Below are 26,703 nucleotides of genomic sequence, written 5' to 3' on the forward strand. Positions count from 1 at the left end.
TCTTCATTGAATTTGGATATTTCATAGTGTTCAGATCTACAACTCATTGTGCCATCATTTCTAGACCTGGCTGTCTGTCCAACTACAAATGGACTCAGGTTCCACGATATCTTTTCAATGTCGACCAAGTTTCAAACCATTCAAATTCCTAACCTTGGGGATTTCAATGAATCAGATTTTATCCGATGAGATGCCCGACCAAATTTGATTATGTTTAGTTGCATTTTTTTTTGAATTTATAACTCGAAGAAACTGCATTTGGCACGAAGACGTTGTCCCCTAAGCCTACGCTGTGCATTGGCTGCGCAGAGGGGTCTAGCAGCTAAGGCCCCACCCCACTATGCCAACCCCTTGGGCCTTTTAGTTGCATTTGATAAGCCAAAACTATAACCCATTATAATCGGACCCAGATATGGTTTTTATTTTTTTTGCTATCCTATCTTAAAAATATCTTAGTTTTGATGGATATCTGAATCCATTTACATGTAAAAAAGCTGGTATAAGCTTTTCCAATCTGAATTCAAATCTGTTTAGCCATCATTAGTTGTTTACATTCCTTACCTAAGCCAAGGATCATATGGATTTGTCAGGAACAATTAGACCCGAGAGAGGGACCAACTCCAACTTATGTCACAGGGATACGCCATGGTGGCATGAGCGGACACGGTTGGTCACGCTGACTCAGACACTGACACATTCAACATTATTTTAATAATGATTAAATAATAATTTATTATATATTAATTTTATTTCAATAAAAAACCATTTTTAATGTTAAAATATTTAAAAGTAGTTTTTATTGATTTAAAATTAAAAAAGTTCTACCTCGTGTTCCGTTTTTGAAAAGATTTTCGAACCTACGGAATCCCGCGTCCTCAGTCCCCGAATCATTGTGACAAACTCCGACCCGTTTCAGATCAGGACTCAACCGGGCTTGGACGGACCTGGGCTCGATCCGCACCGGACCGCTCGCGACCACAATAAATAAGCCCAGCCTGTTTGAGAGTTGAGAGAGCGCGAGTTAGAAGGGATGGAGGAGGGAGAGCTGGTGGTGGTGGCGATGGCGGAAGAGGAGGAGAGAAAGAGGAACGCGTACGAACTGTTGGAGGATACGAGGATATCGATGGAGGAGATCGTCGCCAGGATGATCTTCATCAAGAAGGAAGGCCGCCCCAAATCCGAGCTCAGAGAGCTCGTCACTCAGATCTCCCTCCACTTCATCAATCTTCGCCAGGTACCCCCAATCTAGTTTTTTTTTTCTTCCTCCCTTTGTTTTTCTCTTTCTAGGGTTTGTTTTTTTCCCTTTTCTTTCGTCTCTTTGCTTGATTTCTAGGGTTTTGAGTTTGAGTAGAGCTTGAGCTTTATCGGATGATATCTAGGGTATTTTTTTTCTGATTGGTTATGGTTCATTTATTGCTGATTTATGAAAATTTTAGTTGGTGCGTAGTTTTGTTTGATGGAGTTGAAGGGGGAAATGGGGATGGAAGGGATCGTGGAAGGAGGTTGAACGACAAGGAGAAAGAGGGTTCTGGGAAAGACATAAGTTACTTGAAGAATGCGGAGAAGTTGGAAAAGATTTACGGTAAAATGTCGTAGCAAATATTGCGACAAGAAAAATGAATGACACGCTCTTCTTTTGGTATTGGGCAATGAAAGAATGCTCGCTAGGGGCCGTGTACTTTCTGGTTCACGTTCCAGTGGAGATTTGGGGGGCAAAGAAGTATGGACGAGGGGGTTGGGATTAGTTACTAGTGTGCTTCCTGCTGTTTCCGTTTGATTATGTCGAGAGCACGGAATGTCTTGCTCCATATAATGAATGTTTTTGCATGTTTCTGTAGATTTGCTTCTGTTTAACTCAATGCATGTGAAAAGGAATGCATTGTCAAAATCCCATGCCGTTAGGCTGCTTAGAATGTGTGCTGTATTTTTGTTTGTTCTTTTAGGCGAATCGCACAATTCTTCTCGAAGAGGACCGTGTGAAATCAGAAACAGAAAGCGCAAAGGCACCGGTGGACTTTGCCACTTTACAACTGCACAATTTCATGTATGAGAAAAATCATTACATGAAAGCCATCAAAGCTTGCAAAGATTTCAAGTCAAAGCATCCGGATATAACTTTGGTGTCTGAAGAGGAATTTTACAGAAATGCAGCTGAGGAAATTAAGGGGAACCAATCAAATGGAAATGCACATGAATTGATGCTAAGGAGGCTGGATTTTGAGCTTTTTCAGGTATTATCTCTGCCACTTCTTTTTAATTGCTAAAAATATCAGATGCTATCAATATCTTCAACATTGTCTTAGCTTCAAGTTGGTCAGGTGGTATTTCTGCATTTGCGTTTGCTATATCTTAATTTGTATTTCAGTGTTCCCAATTTATTCTATTGTTCTAGACTTGTGCATGTGCCTATTTCCTGCTGGTCCTTCATGTAAGACTTTAATGCATAAACAATCCTGCTATTGCTAGTGAATGAACAACGTTGATAAGGTTTCAAATTTTTATAAGTGCTATTGGAAAACCAGCTACTGTTTTGAGAATTGAGGTGAATTCAATCCACAATGAACTACTCTATCGAGTTGATTGGATATAGGTGTTTGATTTGAAGCTTCTACATCATCTGGTTATACGTTTATGAATGTCAGAGGATTTCCTCAATTCCCTTCTTCATGGATGGATTTATTTCTGCATTAATTTCCAGATTCCTAAGTATCTCGTCTCCCATTGTGAGGATTTTTTTAGAAAATAACTTGTTTGTTGCAGCAGAATAAAAGAGAGAGGCAATGGAGAAGAACACAAAGCAATAGGGTTTCATTAGCTTCAAAAGAATGAGAGGTTACAACATAGAGGGGGTTGACCCCCTTAGTTACACAAGAGGACAAAACTAGTTGACTATAGCCTCTAATGATAAGTTACATAAATGCCCGTCAATACTAAGCATATGTACACAGATATGACATTTGAACAAATACATGTAATATGACATTCTTTAACACCCCCCCTCAAACTTGGCATGATGATAACACAATCATTCCAAGTTTGAAAAGAAATGATTGGAATGCCTTCAGGGGTAAATACTTGGTGAAACAATATGCTATCCGAGTAGCTGTCCAAATGTAAGACAAAGCCCTATAATCCTTTCCAAGTAGGCCCGACGAGTAAAGTGACAATCTATCTCAGTGTGCTTAGGGCTCTCATGAAACTTTGGATTTTTAGCTATATGAATAACACTCTGATTGTCATAATCCAAGGTAGTGGCGCCTTGAACAGTGACACCCATATCCTGCAATAACCATCTCAACCATATAATCTATGTTGTGACCTAGGCCATGGCACAATACTCTGTTTTTGCTGTGGACAAAACAACTCTGTCTGCCTTTTGCTCTTCCATGATATCAAGGAGTCCACCAAAAATATACAAAACCCAATAGTAGAATGTTGATCCTGAGACACTTCTCCAGATTCTGTATCACAATATGCTTTTAGCTCTAACACAAAGGAAGCAAAAAAGAATAGTGCATAGTGCATGGTGTTTTGATGTATCTAATAATCCTCAACACAGTTGCCTCTTCCATGATATCAAGGAGTCCACCAAAAATATACAAAACTCAATAGTGGAATGTTGATCCTGAGATACTTCTCCAGATTTTGTATCACAATATGCTTTTAGCTAACACAAAGGAAGCAAAAAAGAATAGTGCATAGTGCATGGTGTTTTGATGTATCTAATAATCCTCAACACAGTTGCCAAGTGAGAAGATTTGGGAGCACTCATGAACCAACTCGCAACATGCACATCAAAAGTGATATCCGACCTTAAGATGGTCAAGTAAATCAAACTCCCTACCAATTGCCTATACAATGTAGGTTCATTAAGAAGCTCCCCATCATAATGTTTTAACATACAATTGACTTCCATATGAGTATCCACATGTTTCTTATCTTCAACTAGTCTTGCTTTGCTAATCAAATCAGTTGCATGCTTGTGTTGAGTTAAAAAGTAGCCTCTATGAGAGTACACAACTTCTAGTCCTAGGAAATACTTTAGCTTGCCTAAGTCTTTCATTTCAAAGTTTTTTGCCAACTGAGATTTCACATTCTCAATCATAACCTTGTCGTCTCCTTATCATATTATCATCCATATATAGTAGAAGTATACATTGTCCTTGATTAGAGGATGCAACAAATAGTGCAAGATCATGAAAGCTTTGCTTGAATCTCAACTTTATAATCACAATACTAAATTTGTCAAACCAAACTCTTGAAGCTTGCTTCAACCCATACAAAACTCTCTTCAACTTATACACTCTACCCTCTTTATCAACCACTCCATGAGGCAACTCCATGTATACTTTTTCTAATTCACCATTTAGGAACACATTCTTCAAATTTCATTATCACAAGTCCCATATTATCATCCACGTATAGTAGAAGTATACCTTGTCCTTGATTAGAGGATGCAACAAATAGTGCAAGATCATGAAAGTTTTGCTTGAATCTAAACTTTATAATCACAATACTAAATTTGTCAAACCAAACTCTTGAAGCTTGCTTCAACCCATACAAAGCTCTCTTCAACTTACACACTCTACCCTCTTTATCAACCACTCCATGAGGCAACTCCATGTATACTTTTTCTAATTCACCATTTAGGAACACATTCTTCAAATTTCATTGTCACAAGTCCCACCTCTTGACAGCTGCCATTGCTAACAAGGTGGTAGTGATAGTCTTATGTGCAATTAGAGCAAATGTCTCAGCAAAATCTATTCCATACTGCTGACTATATCCCTTTGTCACAAGTCAAACCTTGTATCTTTCTATTAAACCATCTTAGTAGCATAAAAGGATTCATAAGAGATAAAACGAGTAGGAGGAATAAAAGGTCGAGAACTTCTTCGTACTTGAGGAATGGAACAAGGTACATGTGCTTGATCGACGTGTGGAACATTGGGTCTTTGCTCTGGCTGAGATTCACCTTCCTGATCATGCTACTCAAGGAAATACTGAGAAGGTGTATTTAATAGTCTTCTATGTTAAAATATATGTAATTCATATATATATATATTTATATATATATATATATATATAATACCCGATAGGGGTATTTCTGTCATTTCACAAGTACCCGATAGGGGTACTTGTTTTTCTTAGTTTATTTTTCTCTTTATTTTTTGTAAAATGTATTTTTTATTTTTTGTTTTTTGCTCACTCAAAAGGGGCCCCACCATGTAGTCGATGGGGCCTCCAACGGTCACATTAGTGACCGTTGGGGGCTCCCAACGACTACATGGGGAGCCCCCTAGGTGGCTCTCCTTTTAAGGCCTCTTGGCCCTCTCCCTCTCCTTCTCTTGTGTATAAATAGGGGTGCTCCCCTCTTGTATTTTTCACTCTTGAGAGCTCTCTCTCTTTCAATAAGAGACATTTATATTTTTATGTGGTGTTGTCTCTTGTGGGTTTGGGTATTAGCCCCTCTTTGTTTGTTCATTAATAGATGTTGTAAGTGCTTTGTGCACTCTTTGCTTTTTCGCATATTTCATTACATGGTATCAGAGCCTTGTGTATGCTCTTCTTTTTAATATAGCTAGTGGTGTAGCTATATTTGTTTTTTGTTTCTCTCTCCTTGATATTCTCTTGTAAGTGGTTGTTATGGAAGGAGAACAAAAGATTGATCTCTCCTTCAAGCTCAATGGTTCCAACTACATGATGTGGGCCGCCGCCATGGAAAACAACCTCAAAGGGAAAAAGCTTTGGGGATACGTTATGGGCACCATTCCGGAACCACAACTCCAACTAACTAAGATGGAAGGCGATCAAGAAAAAGCTCTTGAAGGAGATGCCCGCATAAAGGCCATTGAAGATCACCAATCTAAAATAGAAGATTGGGAGAGTAAGCATGCCAAGATTCTTGCTTGGTTCATGAATAATGTGGAGCTCAAGATTTGCGCCAACATTGCCAAATTTAGGATGGCAAATGAAGCATGGTTCTTCATGAAAGGTATGTTTACACAAAAAGACCTTGCTCGTCAATTCTTTCTTCAAGAAAAAATCCGGACTATCAAGCAAGGAGAAATGAGTGTTAGGGATTATTTTAGCACTCTTGGCCCTCTATGGGATGAGCTATCCTTACTAGAACCAAAATGGGTTTCTAGTATAGATGTGGAATTAAGGAGAGAACAAATGGAAAAAGAACATTTTTTCCAATTTTTACATGGGCTTAGGCCCGAATATGAACAAGTTAGATCCTCCCTCCTACATAGATCAAAGCCTCTTCCCTTGGAAGATGCCATTGCCGAAATATGCCAAGAAGAAACCCGTCTTGGCATGATTAAAGGAGGAAATGATGTCTTGGCCGTATCCAAACCCGGCAACCATATGAAAACCTACAAACCTCCACATTTTGGAAGACAAAATAACTATAATGACAACTATAGAAAAGCCATTTGCCATCATTGTCAAGAACCGGGTCATATAAGACCTAATTGCCCTAAGTTGAATGAAGCACCAAAAAATAAAGTTGCTTCCGTTGAAGAAGCTACTCAAAAGAAAGAGGAAGCAATCAAAGGAACGGACTCTTTTTCTCTTGCTCAACTATCGGAGGCACTACAAACTCTACTCAAGATTCCATCAACTTCGGGTGCCGCCGTAGCTTCCTCATCTCCTCCAGGTATGTCGTCTTGGATCCTTGACTCTGGAGCTTCCTTCCATATGACCCCCCTTGAAAATGAGCTTTCCGATTTATGTAATAATTTTAAAAACTCCTATGTTTCAACTGCCGATGGTACATCTTTACAAGTTAAAAGTCTTGGAACCTTAAACTTTTCAAAAGACTTCTTTGTGCCAAACGTGAGAGTTGTACCTCAACTTAATTTAAATCTCCTCTCTGTTGCTCAAATATGCGATCATGGATGTAAAATCTCCTTCTCAACTAAGGATTGCTCTATACAGGATCTCCGGTCCGGGAAGCTGATTGGGCAAGGCCATAGAAGGGGAGATCTCTATTACATGAGCAACTTGAAACTCCCCATTAACTCTTTTTGTAACCATGTCCAAGATAAAAATATTGATATTTGGCATCAAAGACTTGGACATCCAAGTTTCTCAAAAATGTACTCCTTTCCATTTGGAAAGAAATTTTGTAATGAGAAACATTTTGTTTGCAAGAATTGTATTTTTGGCAAAATGAAATCTACTCCTTTTCCAAACCGGACTTTTGTATCCAAAAGACCTTTTGAGTTAGTCCATTCGGACGTTTGGGGTCCTTCCCCCGTCATGTCTAAAGGAGGGTACTCCTATTATGTCACTTTCATCGATGACTATACTAGGTATGTATGGATCTACTTTCTCAATTTAAAATCCGAAGTCTTTGAGTTTTTTAAAAAATTCCATATGATAGTTAAAAATCAATTTTCAAGTAATATCTCTACTCTTAGATCCGATTCGGGTGGAGAATATTTATCAAATGAATTTCAAAACTATTTAGAAGTAAATGAGATTTGTCATCAAAGATCGTGTCCTAGGACTCCTCAACAAAACGGCTTGGCCGAAAGAAAGCATAGACATATCATGGAAACCACTAGGACACTCCTTATTTCCAAAGAAATTCCAAAGAATTTTTGGGCCGAAGCGGCCTTAACCTCAACTTATTTAATAAATAGAATGATATCTTCATCCTTACAAAATACATCTCCATACGAAAATCTATTTGAAAGAACACCTGACTTCAATAGATTAAGAGTTTTTGGATGTAAATGTTTTGTCCTTACTCATAAACGGGACAAATTATCTCCTAAAGCTATTGAATGTGTTTTCTTGGGTTATGGAGAAAATCAAAAGGGTTTTAGATGTTTTGACTTGAAAAATAACAAACTCTATGTATCCAAAGATGTAACATTTTTGGAAAATGAAAATGGTTTTGTGAAAACTAAAGATATTGACGAAAGTGAATATACTTTTTTATTTGATCTTCTATCTCAAGAAGATGAGACTCCTCAAGAAGAGGAAATCTCTAATGAGTCTTTGAATGAACTAGAGGAAATCCCTCTTGATAATGCTGTAGATGAGAATAATAGACCAATCCAAACATATGTTAGGCGTGGTCAACAAACTCAAATAAGTGCCTTAGAAAAATACTCTCAAGGATCCGACATTGAAGAAACATCTTTAAGGAGATCCAGTCGGATCTCCAATCCTCCAAATAGGTTTGTTTCCTATGAGTCCCTAACTCCTAGATATAGAGCATGTCTAATTGCATTACATTCATTTCATGAACCTTCACACTATAATGAGGCCAAAAATATTCCCCAATGGGTTGAAGCCATGAACTTAGAGCTTAGTGCCCTTGAAAAAGCAAAAACTTGGGAAATAACTTCGTTACCCACTGGAAAGAAATCAATAGGATGTAGATGGGTCTTCAAAATTAAAACCAAGAGTGATGGTTCATTAGAACGTTATAAAGCACGATTAGTTGCTAAAGGATGTGCTCAGGAATATGGTATAGATTATAAAGAAACCTTCGCACCTGTTGCTAGAATGACTAGTGTTAGGACTCTTATTGCTATTGCGTCTGTAAAGAAATGGCCTATCTATCAACTTGATGTTAAGAATGCATTTCTAAATGGCGAATTAAATGAAGAAGTTTACATGGATCCCCCACCAGGAGTATGTATTGGTAAAAATAAAATTCTTAAACTTAAAAAGGCATTATATGGTTTAAAACAAGCTCCAAAGGCTTGGCATGATAGATTTAGTAATGTAATGACAAGTTTGAATTTTCGTTCATGTTATACTGACACTGCTTTGTTTGTGAAAAGTGCAGGGTCTTCTGTAGTTATTTTACTACTTTATGTTGATGATATGATCATCACAGGAAGTGATGAGCAAGGCATTAATGATATTAAAAAGGTTTTGAAAGAAAATTTTGATATGTCTGACCTTGGTTTCTTAAGATATTTTTTAGGAATTGAAGTGACGTACTCTCCTCGAGGGTACATTCTCTCTCAGATGAAACTTGCTGCTGACATCTGTTCCAAATCGGGTGTCTCCGATGACAAGAAGACAGAAACCCCAGAAGTCATCAATGCAAAATTAAGGTTGGAAGATGGAACACCTCTCGAGGATCCTACTCCCTATCGGCAACTTGTTGGGTCTCTAACCTACCTATCCATCACACGGCCAGACATTGCTCATGCTGTCCACTCTGTCAGTCAGTTTCAACATGCACCTACAACCGTGCACATGAGTGCAGTCTTAAGGATTGTCAGATATATCAAAAATACCATAATTAAGGGAGTTTTTCTTTCTTCTGCCTCGTCACTTGATTTAATTGCTTATACTGATGCAGATTGGGGAGGAAATCCCAATGACCGTGTCTCAACTACCGGTTTTTGTGTTTTCTTAGGTGACTCTATGATTTCGTGGAGATGCAAGAAGCAACACAAAGTATCATTGTCCTCGACGGAAGCAGAATATCGTGCTATGGCCACTACAACCATGGAACTTGTGTGGCTAAGAAGCCTCCTCAGTGATATGGGCATTGTCATCTCTACTCCTTCGAAGATGTGTTGTGACAACAAAAGCGCAATCTATATTGCAAGCAATCACACCTTCCATGAGCGTACTAAACATATTGAGATGGACTGCCATTACGTTCGGGATGAATACCTAAGAGGAACTATAGCACTACCTTATGTCACATCAGAGTACCAGTTGGCAGACTTCTTCACTAAGGCTCTTGCGGCTCCTCGGTTTTTGTTTCTCCTTAACAAGCTTTCGGTTATATCCCCGTAAAGCTTGAGGGAGGGTGTTAAAATATATGTAATTCATATATATATATATATATATATATATATAATACCCGATAGGGGTATTTCTGTCATTTCACAAGTACCCGATAGGGGTACTTGTTTTTCTTAGTTTATTTTTCTCTTTATTTTTTGTAAAATGTATTTTTTATTTTTTGTTTTTTGCTCACTCAAAAGGGGCCCCACCATGTAGTCGATGGGGCCTCCAACGATCACATTAGTGACCGTTGGGGGCTCCCAACGACTACATGGGGAGCCCCCTAGGTGGCTCTCCTTTTAAGGCCTCTTGGCCCTCTCCCTCTCCTTCTCTTGTGTATAAATAGGGGTGCTCCCCTCTTGTATTTTTCACTCTTGAGAGCTCTCTCTCTTTCAATAAGAGGCATTTATATTTTTATGTGGTGTTGTCTCTTGTGGGTTTGGGTATTAGCCCCTCTTTGTTTGTTCATTAGTAGATGTTGTAAGTGCTTTGTGCACTCTTTGCTTTTCCGCATATTTCATTACATTCTATTGTAGGTGATCTGATATTTCTCCTTCTCTCTCTCTGAATCTTCTCGAAAAGGTACATAGAAGGAAAATGTAGACTAATACAACATACATGTCTAGAGGTTCACACTCTCTTACCTAAACGATCAAAGCATTTATAGTCTTTCTGCCCGTGTCACATAGGTGTGGGTGCGGATGCGGGTGCGAATGCGGCGATGCGGCACTTTAAAAACACTTTTGTGCAAGGGTGCGGGGAGGGTATGTATATATAATTTTTAACAATTTTAAGTTAACAATGCATGTATGTGTGCATTTATGTATTTATATATAATATAGATAAAACTGGACTTGGTTAGGGTTAACTGAATTTACTTTTAGACAGAAATGAACCTCAGTGTGGTTGACTTCACCTGACACAAAGGAAGTCGTGTCCAAGTGTCGCACTTGCATGGGTGCGGGTCTATGTCACACAGACTCGGCTAGAGGGTCGACGCACCCGCGTCGACAAGCCCCGACACGGGTGCGGCTTCGAACACAGAGCAGACACGGTCAACCAAGTGTCAGACTTGGTCAACGCACCGGGGCTGAATCCGTCCACATTTTGGACTCAGTCAACTTTGATAGAGTTCATTTTTGTCCATTTTAGGGCAAAAAACTAAAAAAAAAATCATTATATATATATATATATGTATATATATAGTTGCTAATTATGTTGCTACATATTGAGCCCCACATATTCTCCCCTTGAATCCGAGCAAAGTGTTTTTACTTTAGTTGCTAATTATGTCTTAATATACACACAATTTCTTAAAAATATCAAACAATTCACTTTGATATTTCATAAAATGTATCCATGTATATTTAATAAAATCATCAATAAATATCACAAAATACATGAATCCTCTTTTTGACATCATAAGAGATGGACCCTAAATATCAAAGTAAACAATCTCAAAAGGACACTACTCTAAGACGGAAAGGAAGAGCATGACCAAAGTTTTCAGAAGCTTCTTAGATGGGTGAAAAGCGCACTTCTCGGAAACCTACTTCGAAATCGCAATACTCCTCGCTTCTGAAACTTGATGGAAATCTTGATTCTCCTAAGTTTCTCCTATGCTTTCCACACACTTCGTCCATGCTCCTTACATGTTCTCTTGCACTTCTTTTTATGTTTTTTATGTGCTTTCTCTAATGCTTTTCACTCACTTTTTATGTGCTTTTTCTAAATTGATAGTCATAATTTTTAGATTTTGATAAAAATTAATTTTTACACTAAAAATTCATGAAATTTAAGAATAGTTATTTTTTTATTTTAGTTTTTATTGACATTCCATTTCAATTCCCATTCAATTCTTATATAAATATCTTTTTTATTCGTTAGTTATCGTTTTCGCTTCCTGTATTGTTTCTCGTTTTCGCTTCTTAGCTTGACAATCTTGAGCATGACCTTTTGATAATCTACAACTCTCACAACACTTGACATCATCTGAGACACTATATGTATAACTATTACTTAAAATGTACTTCAGCCTAGAACTAGATACATGACCCAACCGCTGGTGCCACAAAATAAAAGACTCCAAAATTGCCGCACCAACATCATGCTTGGCTACATCCTTAGATTTCTGGTCCAACTGGCTAAGAAAATATAGGTGGCCTCGTCTATGCCCAATCCCAATCGTCCTCCTTGACGATCGACCCTACACAAAGCAATGGTCAAGAGTAGAGACAACATTACAATTGTACTGAGTAATTTGGCCAGCAAAAATCAAGTTCATAGCAAGTGAAGAAACTACAAAAGCCTTGGGCATATTCAAATTTTTGTTAGGATTTGAATCAAAATTAACAAAACATACTTTGGAGACATTCATGAGAAAGCTATCTGCGGTGCGAAATGCACAACAACATGGTTTACAATTGGTTAATATAGACTCGTTAGCAATCATATGACATTACACTCTTGAATCTATTAACCAACCTAAACTAATACTAGGAATACCTGCAACGGCATAACCAGAGGTACCCAAGTAGGGCTAGACATCGGGTTGGTCTGCCCGGCCCGTCGGGCTTCGGGTACCCGGCCCGTCGGGCTTCGGGTACCCGGCCCGTCTCAGGCCCAAATTTAAGGAGCTCACCCTAATAACATTAGGCATGGCCCAACTTAACAACTTATCGGGTTGGGCTTGGGTAGGGGTCCTGGCTCGACTCGGGCCCTTACTATCCCATTAAAAAAAAACTCAAAAGACTTTAAAATCAATACCCTTAAATGGAGTCCTCATTCAAATTTCAAAGAAAAGGGGCAAAAAGATTGTAAGTATCGTACCGTTACCTGTATTCGTCAGGGGCAAAGTATTCCAAAAAATCTAGAAAAAATTAGCATAAATTATAAAAAAATCATATCACATAAAACAATAATGAATTGCATAAAATACAACCATAAATTTACATATAAAGGAAACTACATAATTTAAATTAATAACAAACCATGCAATTGATAACTGACAGTGTAAATAAAAAACTACATAATTTAAATTTTAAACACAATTAAAACTTTACATTTAACTAATAAGAGTTCATGATAACTAAAAACATTACACTTAACCAACAAGAGTTCATGATAATTAAAAACATTACATTTAACCAATGTTTTACATGCCAATCTTCATCTCTAAAGTTCTAAAGTTCTAAACTATAAAGATCCTGAAACTAAACTATCTTCTAGAGCATATTTGTCAAACATCAGGATAGTATTTCCTCAGTTCTTCATCCAACTGTCTCTCGATGATATTTTTATGTTGGGCAAAATTTTTTGGCAAGTGGGTCATTATCATTATTATCTTCAAAATGTGGAACAATGGTTGGAAATCTTTCATCTTTGCATTTTAGCAAAATTCTTCTTCTTCAAATTTCTTTTATTTCATCAATAACATTATCACAAAAAGTTGCAGGAATAGATGGAGAATCACATGGACTCACATTTTGATCTTGACCTACAATATGTTGCTTAAATCTATGCAACCCACCTCTAATAATAGCACCACAAAACAAACATCTCAAATTCAACGGTAACCCTAGTCTTGGTACATCATCAATGTTTCTACAGTATTGCCATGAAGGATCTTCTCTGATATGACATGAACGTGAAGATGACATCGAATGATGTAAAATACAACAAAACCAATTGAAAAACTTAATAGGAAGCAAAAAACAAGAAGCACCAAACATGCATTTCCCCAAAAACACTCAATAAGAAGAAAATAATAGAGATTTTGTACCTTCACCCACTTGAGTGAAAAAATGGTGGAAATTCAGTCTTGATAAAATCACAAAATCCCTCTCTCGTATACGAATTAGCCCCCAAATCAATCTTACGGAACTTAGGGTGCATGAGTTTCCTTCTAACGGACTCTAGACATATGGAGAACTCGCCCTCAAGAGGCATTTTAAACCCAAAACGAAAAAAATACGACTTTTGGCCTTTTTAAGTGCACCAACACTGTATCGATACTGTACGATACATGGGTGTATCGTGCGATACACTCGATACAGATACGATACAGTCGTATTGCGATACAAGTGTGTATCGTATCACAAAACACAAAACTAACGATACGTATCGTACCACATCGTACAATACAGTACACTACGTACAACCATGGGCCTGACCTGATCGACAACTGTCATGATTGACATGACAACTACAACATGTTGGGTGTCTCCCCTTCCCTCTCATTTTTTTAGTTTTTTTTTGTTACCTTCATTGTTCCTCTCTCTTCACGGTAGTGCAATGGAGGTCGTGGGCTCTCTCTTTATGGTAGAGCAGTGGAGGTCATGGTCTCTCTCTCTCTGCATGGTATGCATTGGAGCTGTGCAAGGGGTGGGGTCGACCGCGGGAAGGTGGGTAGTGGGGGTGGTGGCCAGTGGATCCACTGCAGGAAGGGACAATGGTGGTGAATAAAATGGCAGCAAGAATTTCTCTCTCTCTCCACGGTAGAGCAATGGAGGTTGTGGGTTCACTCTTCACAATAGAGGAGTGGAGGTTGTGAGCTCTCTCTCTCTCTGTCTGTGTGTGTGTGTGTACAGTACACAATGGAGCTGTGCAAGGGGTGGGTTGATCGCGGGAAGGTGGGTAGTGTGGGTGGTGGCTGGTGGATCGATTGCGAGAAGAGATGGTGATGGTGAATAAAATGGCAGCTAGAATCTCTCTCTCTCTCTCTCATATCGGGTTCGTTCGGGATTATCAGATTTTTTGGGCTTATTGTCAGGTCATGGAAATCGCTGTGAAAAGTGAAAACTCGACCCGATGATAATTGGGTCGGGCTCTCGGCGGCTCCTTGGAGCATCTGGGTTTGTCGGGCCTGTAATCGGGCGGGCTCGATGTCCACCCCTATACCTGAGGGAGAAGCAACGATTGAAGAAGTGGGCAAGGAGAAAAGCTTCTGGATTTGTTGTAGTTGGTCTAGCCTGGAGTGAGCAAATGGTTGTACATCCAAAGCAGAAGAAGACACGTATATTCTTTTCTTTCTTGGATTCTTATCACTGTTCACTGTGCTAGATACAATTTCATTCTCTTCCATTCTCACGTTCTTCTTTCTTAATGTTGGACAGGCCTTTTTTATGTGATCCAACTCCTTACAGTAATGGCACCTAACTCCACTCATGTCAAATTTAGGTGCTCCACTCCTGCCCCCACCATATCCATCTACCTGCTTGGTAACCACCATTACAGTATCTCCAGCTGGGTAAGACTGAAGAGATTTCATTTTGGCCTCTGCAATAATCTTAGAGAGATCCGAAGTAATTGGAGGCAGAAATTTCTTGTGAATATTGACACTTCTCACATTATCATATTCAGAACTTAGACCTATGAGAAATTCTATCAACCTAACAGTTTCTTTGGATTGATTTTCAACCTCCATACATGCCTTGCAGTTCTTGCATTTGTCATATTTCTTGTCATTTTCAATCAAAGCAAGAGAATCCCACAGTTGCATTTTCAAATAAAAGTCCTGAACAGACTTATTTCCTGCATTAGTTGATAATGTCTTCCCAATTTTCTTGCATATATACTTGCTTCAAGTAGGCCCATGCATCCTTGGATTCTTGAAACGTTGAAATGTTCAATGCTATTTTCTGCTCCACATACCAAAGAATCCAAGATTTTAATTTTGCATTAGTCATCTTTCACTCCCTCATCAATTTATCATGATTAGGATCACCCTCCTTAGGCCTTACACTAGTACCATCAAGGTACCATCCCAAGCCCTTTTCATCAAATAAGTGCTATCATAAAATCAGATCAAAATAAATAGTTGGTCTCATCTAACTTTACGGGCCCTTCTCCATACTACCACAACCCTCAAACTACAATGACAAAAAAGCTGCACAAAACAACAACTATACCAACAAAAGCGAGCACACCAAATATGGAGAGAACACTAACAGTCCAATCAACAATACACAAGTATGATATGAAATGAATCTTCAACAAAAATCAGACCAGCCAATAACACTAACCTCAATGTTGTGAAAAACAGCACTATCGAATCACCAAATATGCTTGAAAACAACCCAAGAGCAGCACAAACAGTAATCAGAATCAAACTGAGGCAGAAACCCACAAAATCAGTCTACCCGATAACCTATATAGACTGAAAATATGCCTCTATTAGATACCCAAAAACTTCACCAAATCTTCACTAGACTGCTAAAACTCAAATCCAGCCTGCTTCCAAAACATTCTTCACGGAGAAAAGAATCATCACCAAACAAAGCTTCAAGTAGCTTCAACCAAAATACCAAAAAAGATCATTCACATGAACCAAAAAGGTTCATACACAATACCCGAAAAATTGTATACCAAAACAAGAGAAAAAATATCTTTAATTGAATGGGAAAATACCCCTTGAAATCATACATTGTAGGAAGGGGAAGACACCTTATTTATAACACTTTGAGAGGGGAAAGGGGAAGCCGCTCCCAACGACTCTCTCACTTTTTGACTAGTCAAATGTTGACTTGGTCAAAAAGGCTAAAAAAGTAAAAAAAAAATCCTATTCTAGTTCTATTCTAGTTAGACCAAAAAGAAAGAAATATTTTCTAGTTAGACTAAGAGATTACATATTATTTAACACTCCCCCTCAAACTTACGATTGAATAATCAAAAGTTTGTCTACGAGAAAGTGAAAGCGAGGGGCAATGAGTGGTTTGTTAAAGAAATCTGCCAGTTGATATTCTGAGGAGACATAGGGAAGATCAATGGCGCCATGTAGAAATTTCTCTCGTACATAGTGACAATCCATATCAATATGTTTGGTTCGTTCGTGAAATGTCCGGTTGTTGGCAATGTAAATAAAGCTTTTGTTGTCGCAGCATAGTCGTGAAACTCCTGTACACTCAACACTCATGAAGCAAGCGCCTTAGCCAAACTATTTTCGTAGTGGTTGTCGCTGTAGCTTTGTACTCGGCTTCAGTTGATGAGAGAGAGGCTTTGTTGCTTCTTGCACCTCCAAGAAATCAATGACTCACCTAAAAACACACAAACATCAGTAGTTTAGTGTCGATCATTGGGATCCCTTCTTCAATCTGCATCAGCACAAGTGGTTAGATCTATGGAGGAAGAAGCAAATAAGAAAAATCCTCAAAAAATTAAAGTTTTAATATATCTAATAATACATAAAATAGCTCCCATATGGACAGTAGTAGGAGCATGTTGAAATTGGCTTGCTGTGTAAACTACCTGCACAATGTCATGTATTATAATGAAAAGATAAGACAGTGCTCCGACAAGTTGTCTTTAAGGTGTTGGATTTTTAAGTGGTTCTCCATCGTCAATCTTCATTTTGATATTTACAACTTCGGAAGTGTCGACCTGTCTTCCATTTGAGATACCAGACCTGTCAACAATATCTAAAGCAAATTTAGATTGAGTTAGCAAATAACCTCTAAAGGAATAAGCAACTTCTATGTCAAGAAAGAATTTTAAAAATCCCAAATCACTCGTTTTAAAGTGTGTTTTGAGAATTTTTTTAATGTTAACTCCTTGTTTATCACTTTCAGTGATGATCATGTCGTCTATATAGAGAATAATAATAATAATACCTGCATCAAAATTCTTAACAAACAAAGCTATGTCAGTAGGACAAGATTGAGAACCAAAATCAAGTATAACTTGACTAAATTTATCACATCCAGCTTTTGGGGCTTGCTTAAGCCCATGTAAAGCCTTATTTAAACGAAGAGCTTTCTCTTTGAGAATATTAATGTCAGGTGGTGGTTTCATATACACTTCTTCGGCTAAGCTTCTATTGAGAAATGCATTTTTAACATCCATTTGATATATATGCCATTTCTTTACAGAGACAAGGGTTGTTAAGATCTTAATTGTGGTAATTCTAGCGATTGGAGCAAAGGTCTCTTCATATTATATTCCATACTCTTGGTAATAACCTTTGGCAACTAATCGGGCTTTAAATCTCTGGTGTCACTTTTGGTTTTAACTTTGTACATTCATCGACAACCTATGTCACATGGGTGCGGGCGCGGGGATTCGGCACTTTCAAAAAACCCGAGTGCGGGGGTGCGGCAGGGGCAAAAATGTAATATATATATATATATATATATATATATATATATATATATATATATATATATATATATATATATATATATATATATATATATATATATATAAAGGGGGGCGCTGTTTCCTCCCAGATTTTTCTGCTGACAGCAGCTGATAGACAGCAGTTGAAGTCAGCTGACAGACAGCTGCTGTCAGCAGCTGACAGACAGCTGCTATCAGCAGACTTTTTTTTAAAAAAAAAAAATCGCTGTTTCCCCCCAGGTTTTTCTGCTGACAGCTGCTGTCAGCAAAATTTTTTTAAAACAAAATTCGCAGCCCTGACAGACAGCAGCTGTCAGCCCTGACAGACATCAACTGTCAACCTTGACAGACAGCTGTTGTCAGCAGAATTTTTTTTAAAAAAAATTCGCAGCCCATTTCATAGGGCAAATTTAAAAAAAAAAAGGACCTAAATGATCCTGGGTGCGGTCAACGCACCCAGGATCGGGTTGACCGCACCCGGTGCCGCACCCGCACCCGCACCCGCGTCGACGCGGGTGCGGCACCCTGCTAGCCGAATCCCTGTGACATAGTCGACAACCTATAGGCTTTTTGCCTGGTGGAATTTCTTGGATAGCTAGGTATTTGCCTTTTCCAAGGCTTTTAATTCTGCTGTCATTGCTTCGACCCATTCAGACTGTTCCTTTGCTGCTGCATAGTTAGAAGGCTCTACGTAGGAGTGTATCAGGGCAATATAAGCTTGATACTTCCGTGAAAAAGACTCATTGGACACAATTTTTTCAGAAACTTTAGACACTCTAGATGACTTTTTAGTTGATATTTGTTCTTGTTCTTTAGTATATTTTTTTAGAGCGCATGGTTTTTCTAGATTACCCCGCCTAGAATATTGAATATAATCTTGATGAGCACTAAATGGTTCTGTGCTTATCACGTCATTTTGATCTTGTTGACTTTCATCAGTATCACCTTCATTAATCTTTGGAACTAAGTCCAACAGAAAAGAATACTCATCTATTTCTTTAGAGTTCTCACTTTAAAAAAAGCTTTCCTTTTTTAAGAAGGATACATTCCTCGATACATGTAACTTTTTAGTTTTAATGTCAAAATATCTATAGCATTTTTGACGACTTGAATATCCTAAGAAGATACAATGAATAGCACAAGGAGAGAGTTTGTCATTTTTATCATTAAAAACAAAACATTTACACCAAAAACCCCTTAATCTAGAATAATATGGAATTTGCTTGAAAAGTTTTTCAACATGAGAGATATTGTTTAGTGGAGAGGCTGACATCCTGTTAATAAGATAAATCGCATCGACCTAAAAAGTTTTTGATACTTGATGTGTAATGAGTAAAATTCTAGTTGTTTCTATAATATGGCTATGTTTTCTTTTTGTTAAACCGTTTTGCTGAGGAGTGTAAGAACATGATCTTTGATGTGTAATACCATATAGGTTCAAATAATCTTTAAACTTTTTTGATAAAAACTCTCTCCCTGAGTCGGTGCGAAGGATTGAAATGTCATTTTTAAATTGATTTTTGACTAGATTATAAAATATTTGAAATTGTGAGAAAACTTCAGATTTATGTTTAAGAAAATAAATCCAAGTATGTCTTGTTAAGTCATCTACAAAAATTACATAATATATGAAACCATCTTTTGAGATAACAGGTGTGGATCCCCATACATCCGAATGTACTAATTCAAGTGGTCGAGAAGAGACAAAAGTTTTTTTTTGAAAAGTTAATTTCTTCATTTTTCCAAGAATACATTTTTCACATGTAAATGTTTCAAAATAAAAAAAAAATCATCTTTGGAAAGAATCAGATCTTGGATGCACTAGGATGACCTAGTCTCTTGTGCCATAGATCCAAGTCCATTTTCTAAATATTACAACATAATGTGTTTTTGGGTATTTTCAAAAAATTCATAAATACAAGCCTCATTCTCTATCGCCTTTCCCAATCAGCTTTTCTGACTGGTGATCCTGCACTCGACAACCATGAGAGGAAAATAAAACATTATACCCATGGTCAGATAATTGGGAGACAGATAGAAGATTTAAATTAAATTTATGAATATATCTAATTTGTGAAATATTTTTTTTATGTTTTGAGAAATATTTTTAAATTTTTTTATTTCTTTGATTTCAAGAGATGTTCCATCAGCGATAAAAACATTCTACCCATTTGAGTTATGACATTCGAATAACATATCTATGTTTGAGATCATATGAAAAGAAGCACTTGAGTCAAGAAGCCAAAGAGATTTACCGGGATCGAAAATGCCGACGGAGGAGACTGCGACTTCAGTAGATGAAGATGCTCCTTTGAGTAGTGGTTGAAGTGCTTTCACTAATTGCGTTAAGGACATGCTTTCCATGGATGTGTCACTTGATTATTATGGAGATTCGACAAAAGCAACCTTTTTCTCATAGGGTTTCTTCAATTTTGGGCAATAAGTCTTTACATGTCTTGGTTCTCGGCAATAATAACAAATGACTTTCCTTTCATTCTCTTGCCTCTCATCATTTGTCCTCCTATAGTGTAAGAGGTTTGTATGTACGAACATGATTTCTTGGTCTAGATACGGCTAGGACCAAGTCATCATTACTCTTGAAAATTCTCTTTTTAAGCCTATTCTCTTCCATACTTAATTCTTCTATTGTGTCTTCTATGGAAGAAACCTTTCATCGATGAAGAATAATGTATTTTGTTGATTCAAATTCCGATCTTAACCCACTAATAAATTGAAAGAAATGCTCCGTATTTATTTAGTTTTGACGGAGTTCTATATCTTGAGAATAATGCCACTTTGGTTCAAGAAGGGCCAACTCTTTTCATAATTCGGATAAGCTATTGTAGTATTCTCTAATACTCTTGTCTCTTTGAACCATATTTCTAATATTATCGTGCAAATTGTACATATGTGCAATGTCTTTAAGAGAATACATTCTCCTAAGATAATCCCATGCATCATTAGCATGTTCAAATTTTGCAAGACTTGAACATTTTTTGACGTCGACACTACTTATAAGCCAAGACATAATCTTGGCATGTCCCATTCTCCATTCTTTTTACTTTTTTCGTAAGTGGTAATGACTTTGTTTTTCTCAACCTTTGTAAGAGTCTTTCTCTCTTTCTACCTTTGTAAGAATTAGTTTAGGTTCCAAATCGGTTCCATCAACTAATCCCCACGACCCCTTTCCCCATATGAGGTGCTTCGTTATTGAAACCCATGTAACATAGTTAGAATCATTAAGTTTGATGGGTTTAATGGTGACATTATTATTGTCATCCATTTTAAAAGGTTTGGATAGAAAAAGAATAAAGCGAGAAAGAGAGAGATAGAAAAGAAGAGAGAAAAGAGAGGATAGTAATTTCTCCACCACCAATAATGAGTACGAGTCTTCTTCCAAGCTCTTCACACGATCACGATTTTGAAAAGAATTTCACTTTTTTTCCAAAATTTGAATGGCATGTTTCCCGATGCACTGAAAATAAACTTAGCTTGATAACGATACCATGTAAGAAAATGAGTTCTTAGATCATCACCAAACAAAGCTTCAAGTAGCTTCAACCAAAATACCAAAAAAAATCATTCACATTAACCACAAAGGTTCCTACACAATACCCAAAAAAAAAGGTATACAAAAACAAGAGAAAAAATATCATTATTTGAATGGGAAAATACCCCTTGAAATCATACATTGTAGGAGGGGGAAGACCCCTTATTTATAACACTTTGAGAGAGGGGAAACGGAGAGTCGTTGAGCTCCCAATGACTCTCACTTTTTGACTAGTCAAATGTTGACTTAGTAAAAAAGGCTAAAAAAGTGAAAAAACAAAAAAGAAAAATCCTATTCTAGTTCTATTCTAGTTAGACTAAAAAGAAAGAAATATTTCCTAGTTAGACTAGGAGATTACATATTATTTAACAATAACAACCATTTACAAAATCAGAATATGCCAAATATGCAAATCTAGTCACTGCAGACGTCAATATCCAGAAATTCTTCAAAAATCCACCAAAAATCTGATATATCTCCAATGGCCACAAATCTTTATTGGAAATGCTTCTAAAATCAAGATTGAGTGAAACCCTACCTCATATGATGAAAAACTGGTTGACCTTACAGCCACTGCTGATGTCAGCAATGAACAGTCGATGATGGCTGTGCTCCTTCTCCAGAATTAAGCTCTCAGCCTCCTCACGAGCAAGAACATGGCTCTAATACCATGTTTGTTGCAGCAGAAGAAAAGAGAGAGGCAATAGAGAAGAACACAAAGCAATAGGGTTTCATTAACTTCAAAAGAATGAGAGGTTACAACATAAAGGGGGTTGACCCCCCTTAGTTACACAAGAGAACAAAACTAGTTGACTATAGCCTCTAATGATATGTTATATAAATGCCCCTCAACAATAACATATGTACACATATACGAGGGTAGCACAAATACATGTAATATGACATTCTTTAACATACTCCCATTTGTGCAGGAAGTTGTCAAAAGCAGCGCCTAGGCAGGCTAGGCTCAGGGCACCGCCTAGGCCTTCGGGACGCAGTTGTCTTTTTTTTTTCTTCCTCACGCTGCATGCCCTTTCCTTTTTCTTCATCTTTCTTTCGTTTTTTCCTTCTCCTTTCCCTTTTTTTATTTCTTATTTTCTTCTTCTTTCTTTTCCTTTCACCCCTCCAGTCCTCTGCTACCTCCTCTTATTCTTTTTATTTCTTTTCCCCCTTTTCTTTTTTTTCCTTTTGTTTTATTTTTGTTCTTTACATGTATGCCTGTGTTTTTCATATATATATATATATATATATATATATATATATATATATATATAGAGAGAGAGAGAGAGAGAGAGAGAGAGAGAGAGAGAGAGAGAGAGAGAGAGCTGCCTACCACTTTTTTGGCCTACCGCGAGCCTACCAGGCTTTTGAAGGTTTCCATGTTTATGCTTAATTTTGTAAGAATCAATTCTTGGATTGTTCTATTCCAACATACAAAGTCTAAGATTTTTCTTAAGTATTCAAGGCTTAAAATATCATGTTTTTTTATCGAAAAATCTTGATCCAAGTGTCGAAAACACACATTCACTTGCAGTAGGCTTGAAAAGTGGTAGGCAGCTACCACTTTTCCTTTATATATGTTTTATGCTCAAAGTTATGCAATTTTGCGATATGTTTCATTGAATTGCATACTTATACTTCATTAATAGTTACAAGCATATGTTCCTAAATTTAACTATTTATTGTAATATTTCTGATTTTCTTCATGTTTTATGTTTTTGGTCCTACCTAGGCGGACTAGTCCTGCCTAGTCCTTTTAGGGGTCTTCCGCTTGTGCGTCGACTAGTGCTTTTGACAACTAAGGACGTAGGTCTAGGGCGTTGTCACAAATCCTTTGTTAGTTTTTGCAAGAATTTATTTTGTAGTTTCTTTAGCAAATTGTGAATCTAAATCACTAGCATTATTGTTACTGTAATGCTTTAGCTCGATCACTAACCTGCTTCACCTGAGCTTTGTAGACTCTATGTCTTCTGTAAATAATATGGGTTATGAACATAACATCAGATATGTTTTCTCAGTTCCACAGGAGTATATTCTGAGGAAAAGCACATAATAGCTGTAAAACTGAATTTTCTGTTTTTGTTGTCTGGGCTGTGTATTAGCGAAAGGGGCTCTGCAAACAGCGTGAGGAACTTGAACGTCGCAAGAAGAGTCTTCAAGAGGTCATTGCAACCCGCAAGAAGTTCCTTACAAGTCTTCCTTCACATTTGAAATCTCTCAAGAAAGCATCATTGCCAGTGCAACAACAGCTAGGCATTTCTCACACCAAGAAACTAAAGCAGCACCATTCGGCTGAGTTGCTTCCACCTCCTTTGTATGTGGTTTATTCACAGTTCTTGGCACAAAAGGAGGCCTTTGGAGACAACATTGACTTGGAGATTGTAGGAAGCCTGAAGGATGCTCAAGTTATTGCACGTCGACAGGCGAACAAAGATACTGGTATATGTCTTGTATACACAGAATTTCAACTAGGTATGCTAGCATTCTGATTTTCTCTTTGTGTCTCAGGTAGTGGTGGAAATACAGAGGATATCAGGTTGGAGGATGATGCAGGTGAAGAGGATGATGATGGCCAGAGAAGGAGAAAGAGACCCAAAAAAGTCCATCCCAAGGACAATCTAGACAGTACTGGAATTCATCTATGTCATCCACTTCATGTTATTCTTCATATTTTTGATGATGAGGTTTCAGATGCGAAACCTGGAAAGCTTGTAACACTGAGGTTTGAATACTTGCAAAAGTTGAATGTTGTTTTTGTTGGAATTGAGGGGTCACAAGAAGGTCGTGAGGATAACATATTGTGCAATCTATTTCCAGATGATACTGGTATCGAGCTTCCACATCAGGTACTTGATTTTGTGCATGTCTTCCTGTTAACTCTTTGTGTTCCTATGAAGGGGAAAAAATGCATAGTTTACTTTGTCAATTACTTGCTGGTAATTCTTGAATTTGTTTTGCAGGCTGCCAAGCTTGTTGCTGATAAATCCATCATACTAAATCAAAAGAAAGCATCACGCCCATTTAAGTGGACACAGCACCTAGCTGGAATAGATTTTCTGCCTGAGGTGTCACCTCTGCTTATTGATTCTATAACTTCTAGTGACGATCATTCAAAAAATGCAGCCATTCTGTCCGGTCTTTCTCAGTATCGTCAGCAGCATCGAGTGCAAACTATTTTAGAGAGGATCCGCTCTCGCATGAAGTCTCAATTGGCTCTTGCGCGAGTCACTGCTTTGTGATTTCTGAGATTGTTGCTAGAAGTTAAGGTCTCTAGCGTGTGTTGATCCATGTACTTTTTACATGAAGATATGTTTGCTTTATCTCATGGGATGATTCTTAATATGTTCATGTCCATCTTACCATTTGCTGTTCTTGATTGGTTAAAGACAAGCCTTTTTTCTTTTGAGCTCTCTTGTTGCATGAGCATTCTAAATCCTCCATGATGTTTCTGTTTTCAACATTAGGGCGTTTCTTCCTTCCTCTCCTTTGCTGGGACCACCATTTGAGTTTTACATTCTGTTTGGCGTCCATGCTTATCTGTCAAACTTTTAATGCTGGTAGCTTAAGTTGAAAGTTTGGATGGCATACAGGGAGCATCTTGACTCATTGCAGAAACTTAGATTGCGAGAATTGAAATACAGAAATGTCCCATGGGCTTTACATAATTCTGTATGCCATTTGGAAAGTTGGTCACCTGTAGGAACCATTATTGATCAGGTTTCTTCTATTTCTGCCGATGGTGAAGTTGAAGCTCCAAAACCCTTTGATCTTGGTGTAGATGCATGCCCAGCTTCTGAAGGATGAAGTTGAGAATGCTAGGGAAGATGGGGAGCTGCCATCTGTTACACAGTCTTCAACTGTTCCGGATGTTAACAAGCCTCCACCCTCTAAGAGTTCTAATGATGATCATGCTAAATACCTGAGTTTAATCTCGAAAAACATTACCCCAAACAGCTGGAAAATAAGAGAAATGGGTGGTCATTCAGAACTTTCATTTGAAAGTGGGAGTGAGGATGATGAACCTACGTACAATGAACCTGAAATGGAAATGGCAGCAACCAGCTCTAAGGTTGTCAAGAAATTATGGAAGGACTATGCTGTGAGAGAGTTCCGTCTGGTCTTGACTAGGGGTGTAGCCAATGATGAAAAAAACATAAATTTGGAAGCTAAGGTACCTATACTTACTTTCCCAGTTTCTGTTTCTTTCTATTGGTTCTCTGTGATTGTGGTGATCTCAACTTATTCATTTTCCAGGTCAAGATCAGTATGGAGTATCCTCTCAGGCCCCCACTTTTCTCTTTGAATCCGTTTGATGCTAAACCTGGATGTGATCCTGGTGCATCTCAAGCTCATCCCTTGTCAAGTGAAAACTTCGCCTTTGAATGGTTTAATGAACTTAAAGCTCTTGAGGCTGAGGTGAGCAACAATGAAATCTGTGGTGCCCAAGCTTTTTTTTTTTGTTTTTCTGTTATTTTGTGATTTACTTCTGCTAGAGGGATTAGCTTTTGGTTTTCATCTAGTAATCCTGATCACACAGGTCAATCTGCACATTCTAAAGATGCTGCCTGAGGATCACCAAAATCACATTCTGGCACACCAAGTAAATTGCCTCGCAATGCTGTTTGATTTTTTGATGGATCAGTCACCATTGCTGGTCGGGAAGGGTACTTCTGTAGTAGATGTTGGATTATGTAAACCTGCTGATGGTGTGATCCTATCGAGGTACTTCAGAGGAAGAGACCGGCGGAGGATGGTTTTCTGGAAGGACAGAGGATGTGTTGCTGGCTATCCTTGCTAGTTCTCAGACTTGACACATACTTCTGTTATTTTCTTATCCTGCTAGCTGGGGGATGAGCTTCACATGCTGAAGTATTTGTCCTAATTCTCTTGAGCTGTATTATCCTGATTGTGTGCCCCCATAATTCTGTATCCAGGTATTTCACAAGGCTTGGGAGAGTTCTAGGGGTATCTTCTGTTTGTGAATTTGATGTCTGCTCTTGGTGCTTCTGTGGGTCAGCCATTCTCGTGCATTAGCTTTGCTAGATGTTTTATGTGCATTGCAGGATGGACATTCACCAGTCATAGGCTTTAAGCTTCTGAATATGTTAGCTAATCTGATTTGTTGCAGTAGCCATGGATTTTAAACCTACTAAATGTGAGTGAAGAGATGTGAACAAGCAGAACATTGAAATAGAATAGTCATGCCTTTGTATTGTTTCTGGTGGTTTCAGTGAAAAGGCATTTAAACCATAGTTATCATTTAG

General features: G+C 37.9%; 1 protein-coding gene across 1 annotated transcript; it reads left to right on the top strand.

The window, feature by feature from the left end:
• Nucleotides 1-1,014: 1,014 nt before the first annotated feature.
• On the top strand, nucleotides 1,015-26,450 carry LOC149841422 (THO complex subunit 5A-like). Its single transcript, XM_090003823.1, is given in 9 exon segments — nucleotides 1,015-1,234; nucleotides 1,944-2,231; nucleotides 23,542-23,878; nucleotides 23,948-24,285; nucleotides 24,400-24,659; nucleotides 25,030-25,218; nucleotides 25,220-25,610; nucleotides 25,694-25,855; nucleotides 25,977-26,450. Coding segments are annotated over 9 exon segments (2,430 nt in total). The 5' UTR covers nucleotides 1,015-1,030; the 3' UTR covers nucleotides 26,238-26,450.
• The last annotated feature ends 253 nt before the right edge of the window (nucleotides 26,451-26,703 follow it).

This window comes from Nuphar pumila, chromosome 4, assembly GCF_984573655.1.
Source record: "Nuphar pumila chromosome 4, dmNupPumi1.hap1.1, whole genome shotgun sequence".
Taxonomy (NCBI): Eukaryota; Viridiplantae; Streptophyta; class Magnoliopsida; order Nymphaeales; family Nymphaeaceae; genus Nuphar; species Nuphar pumila.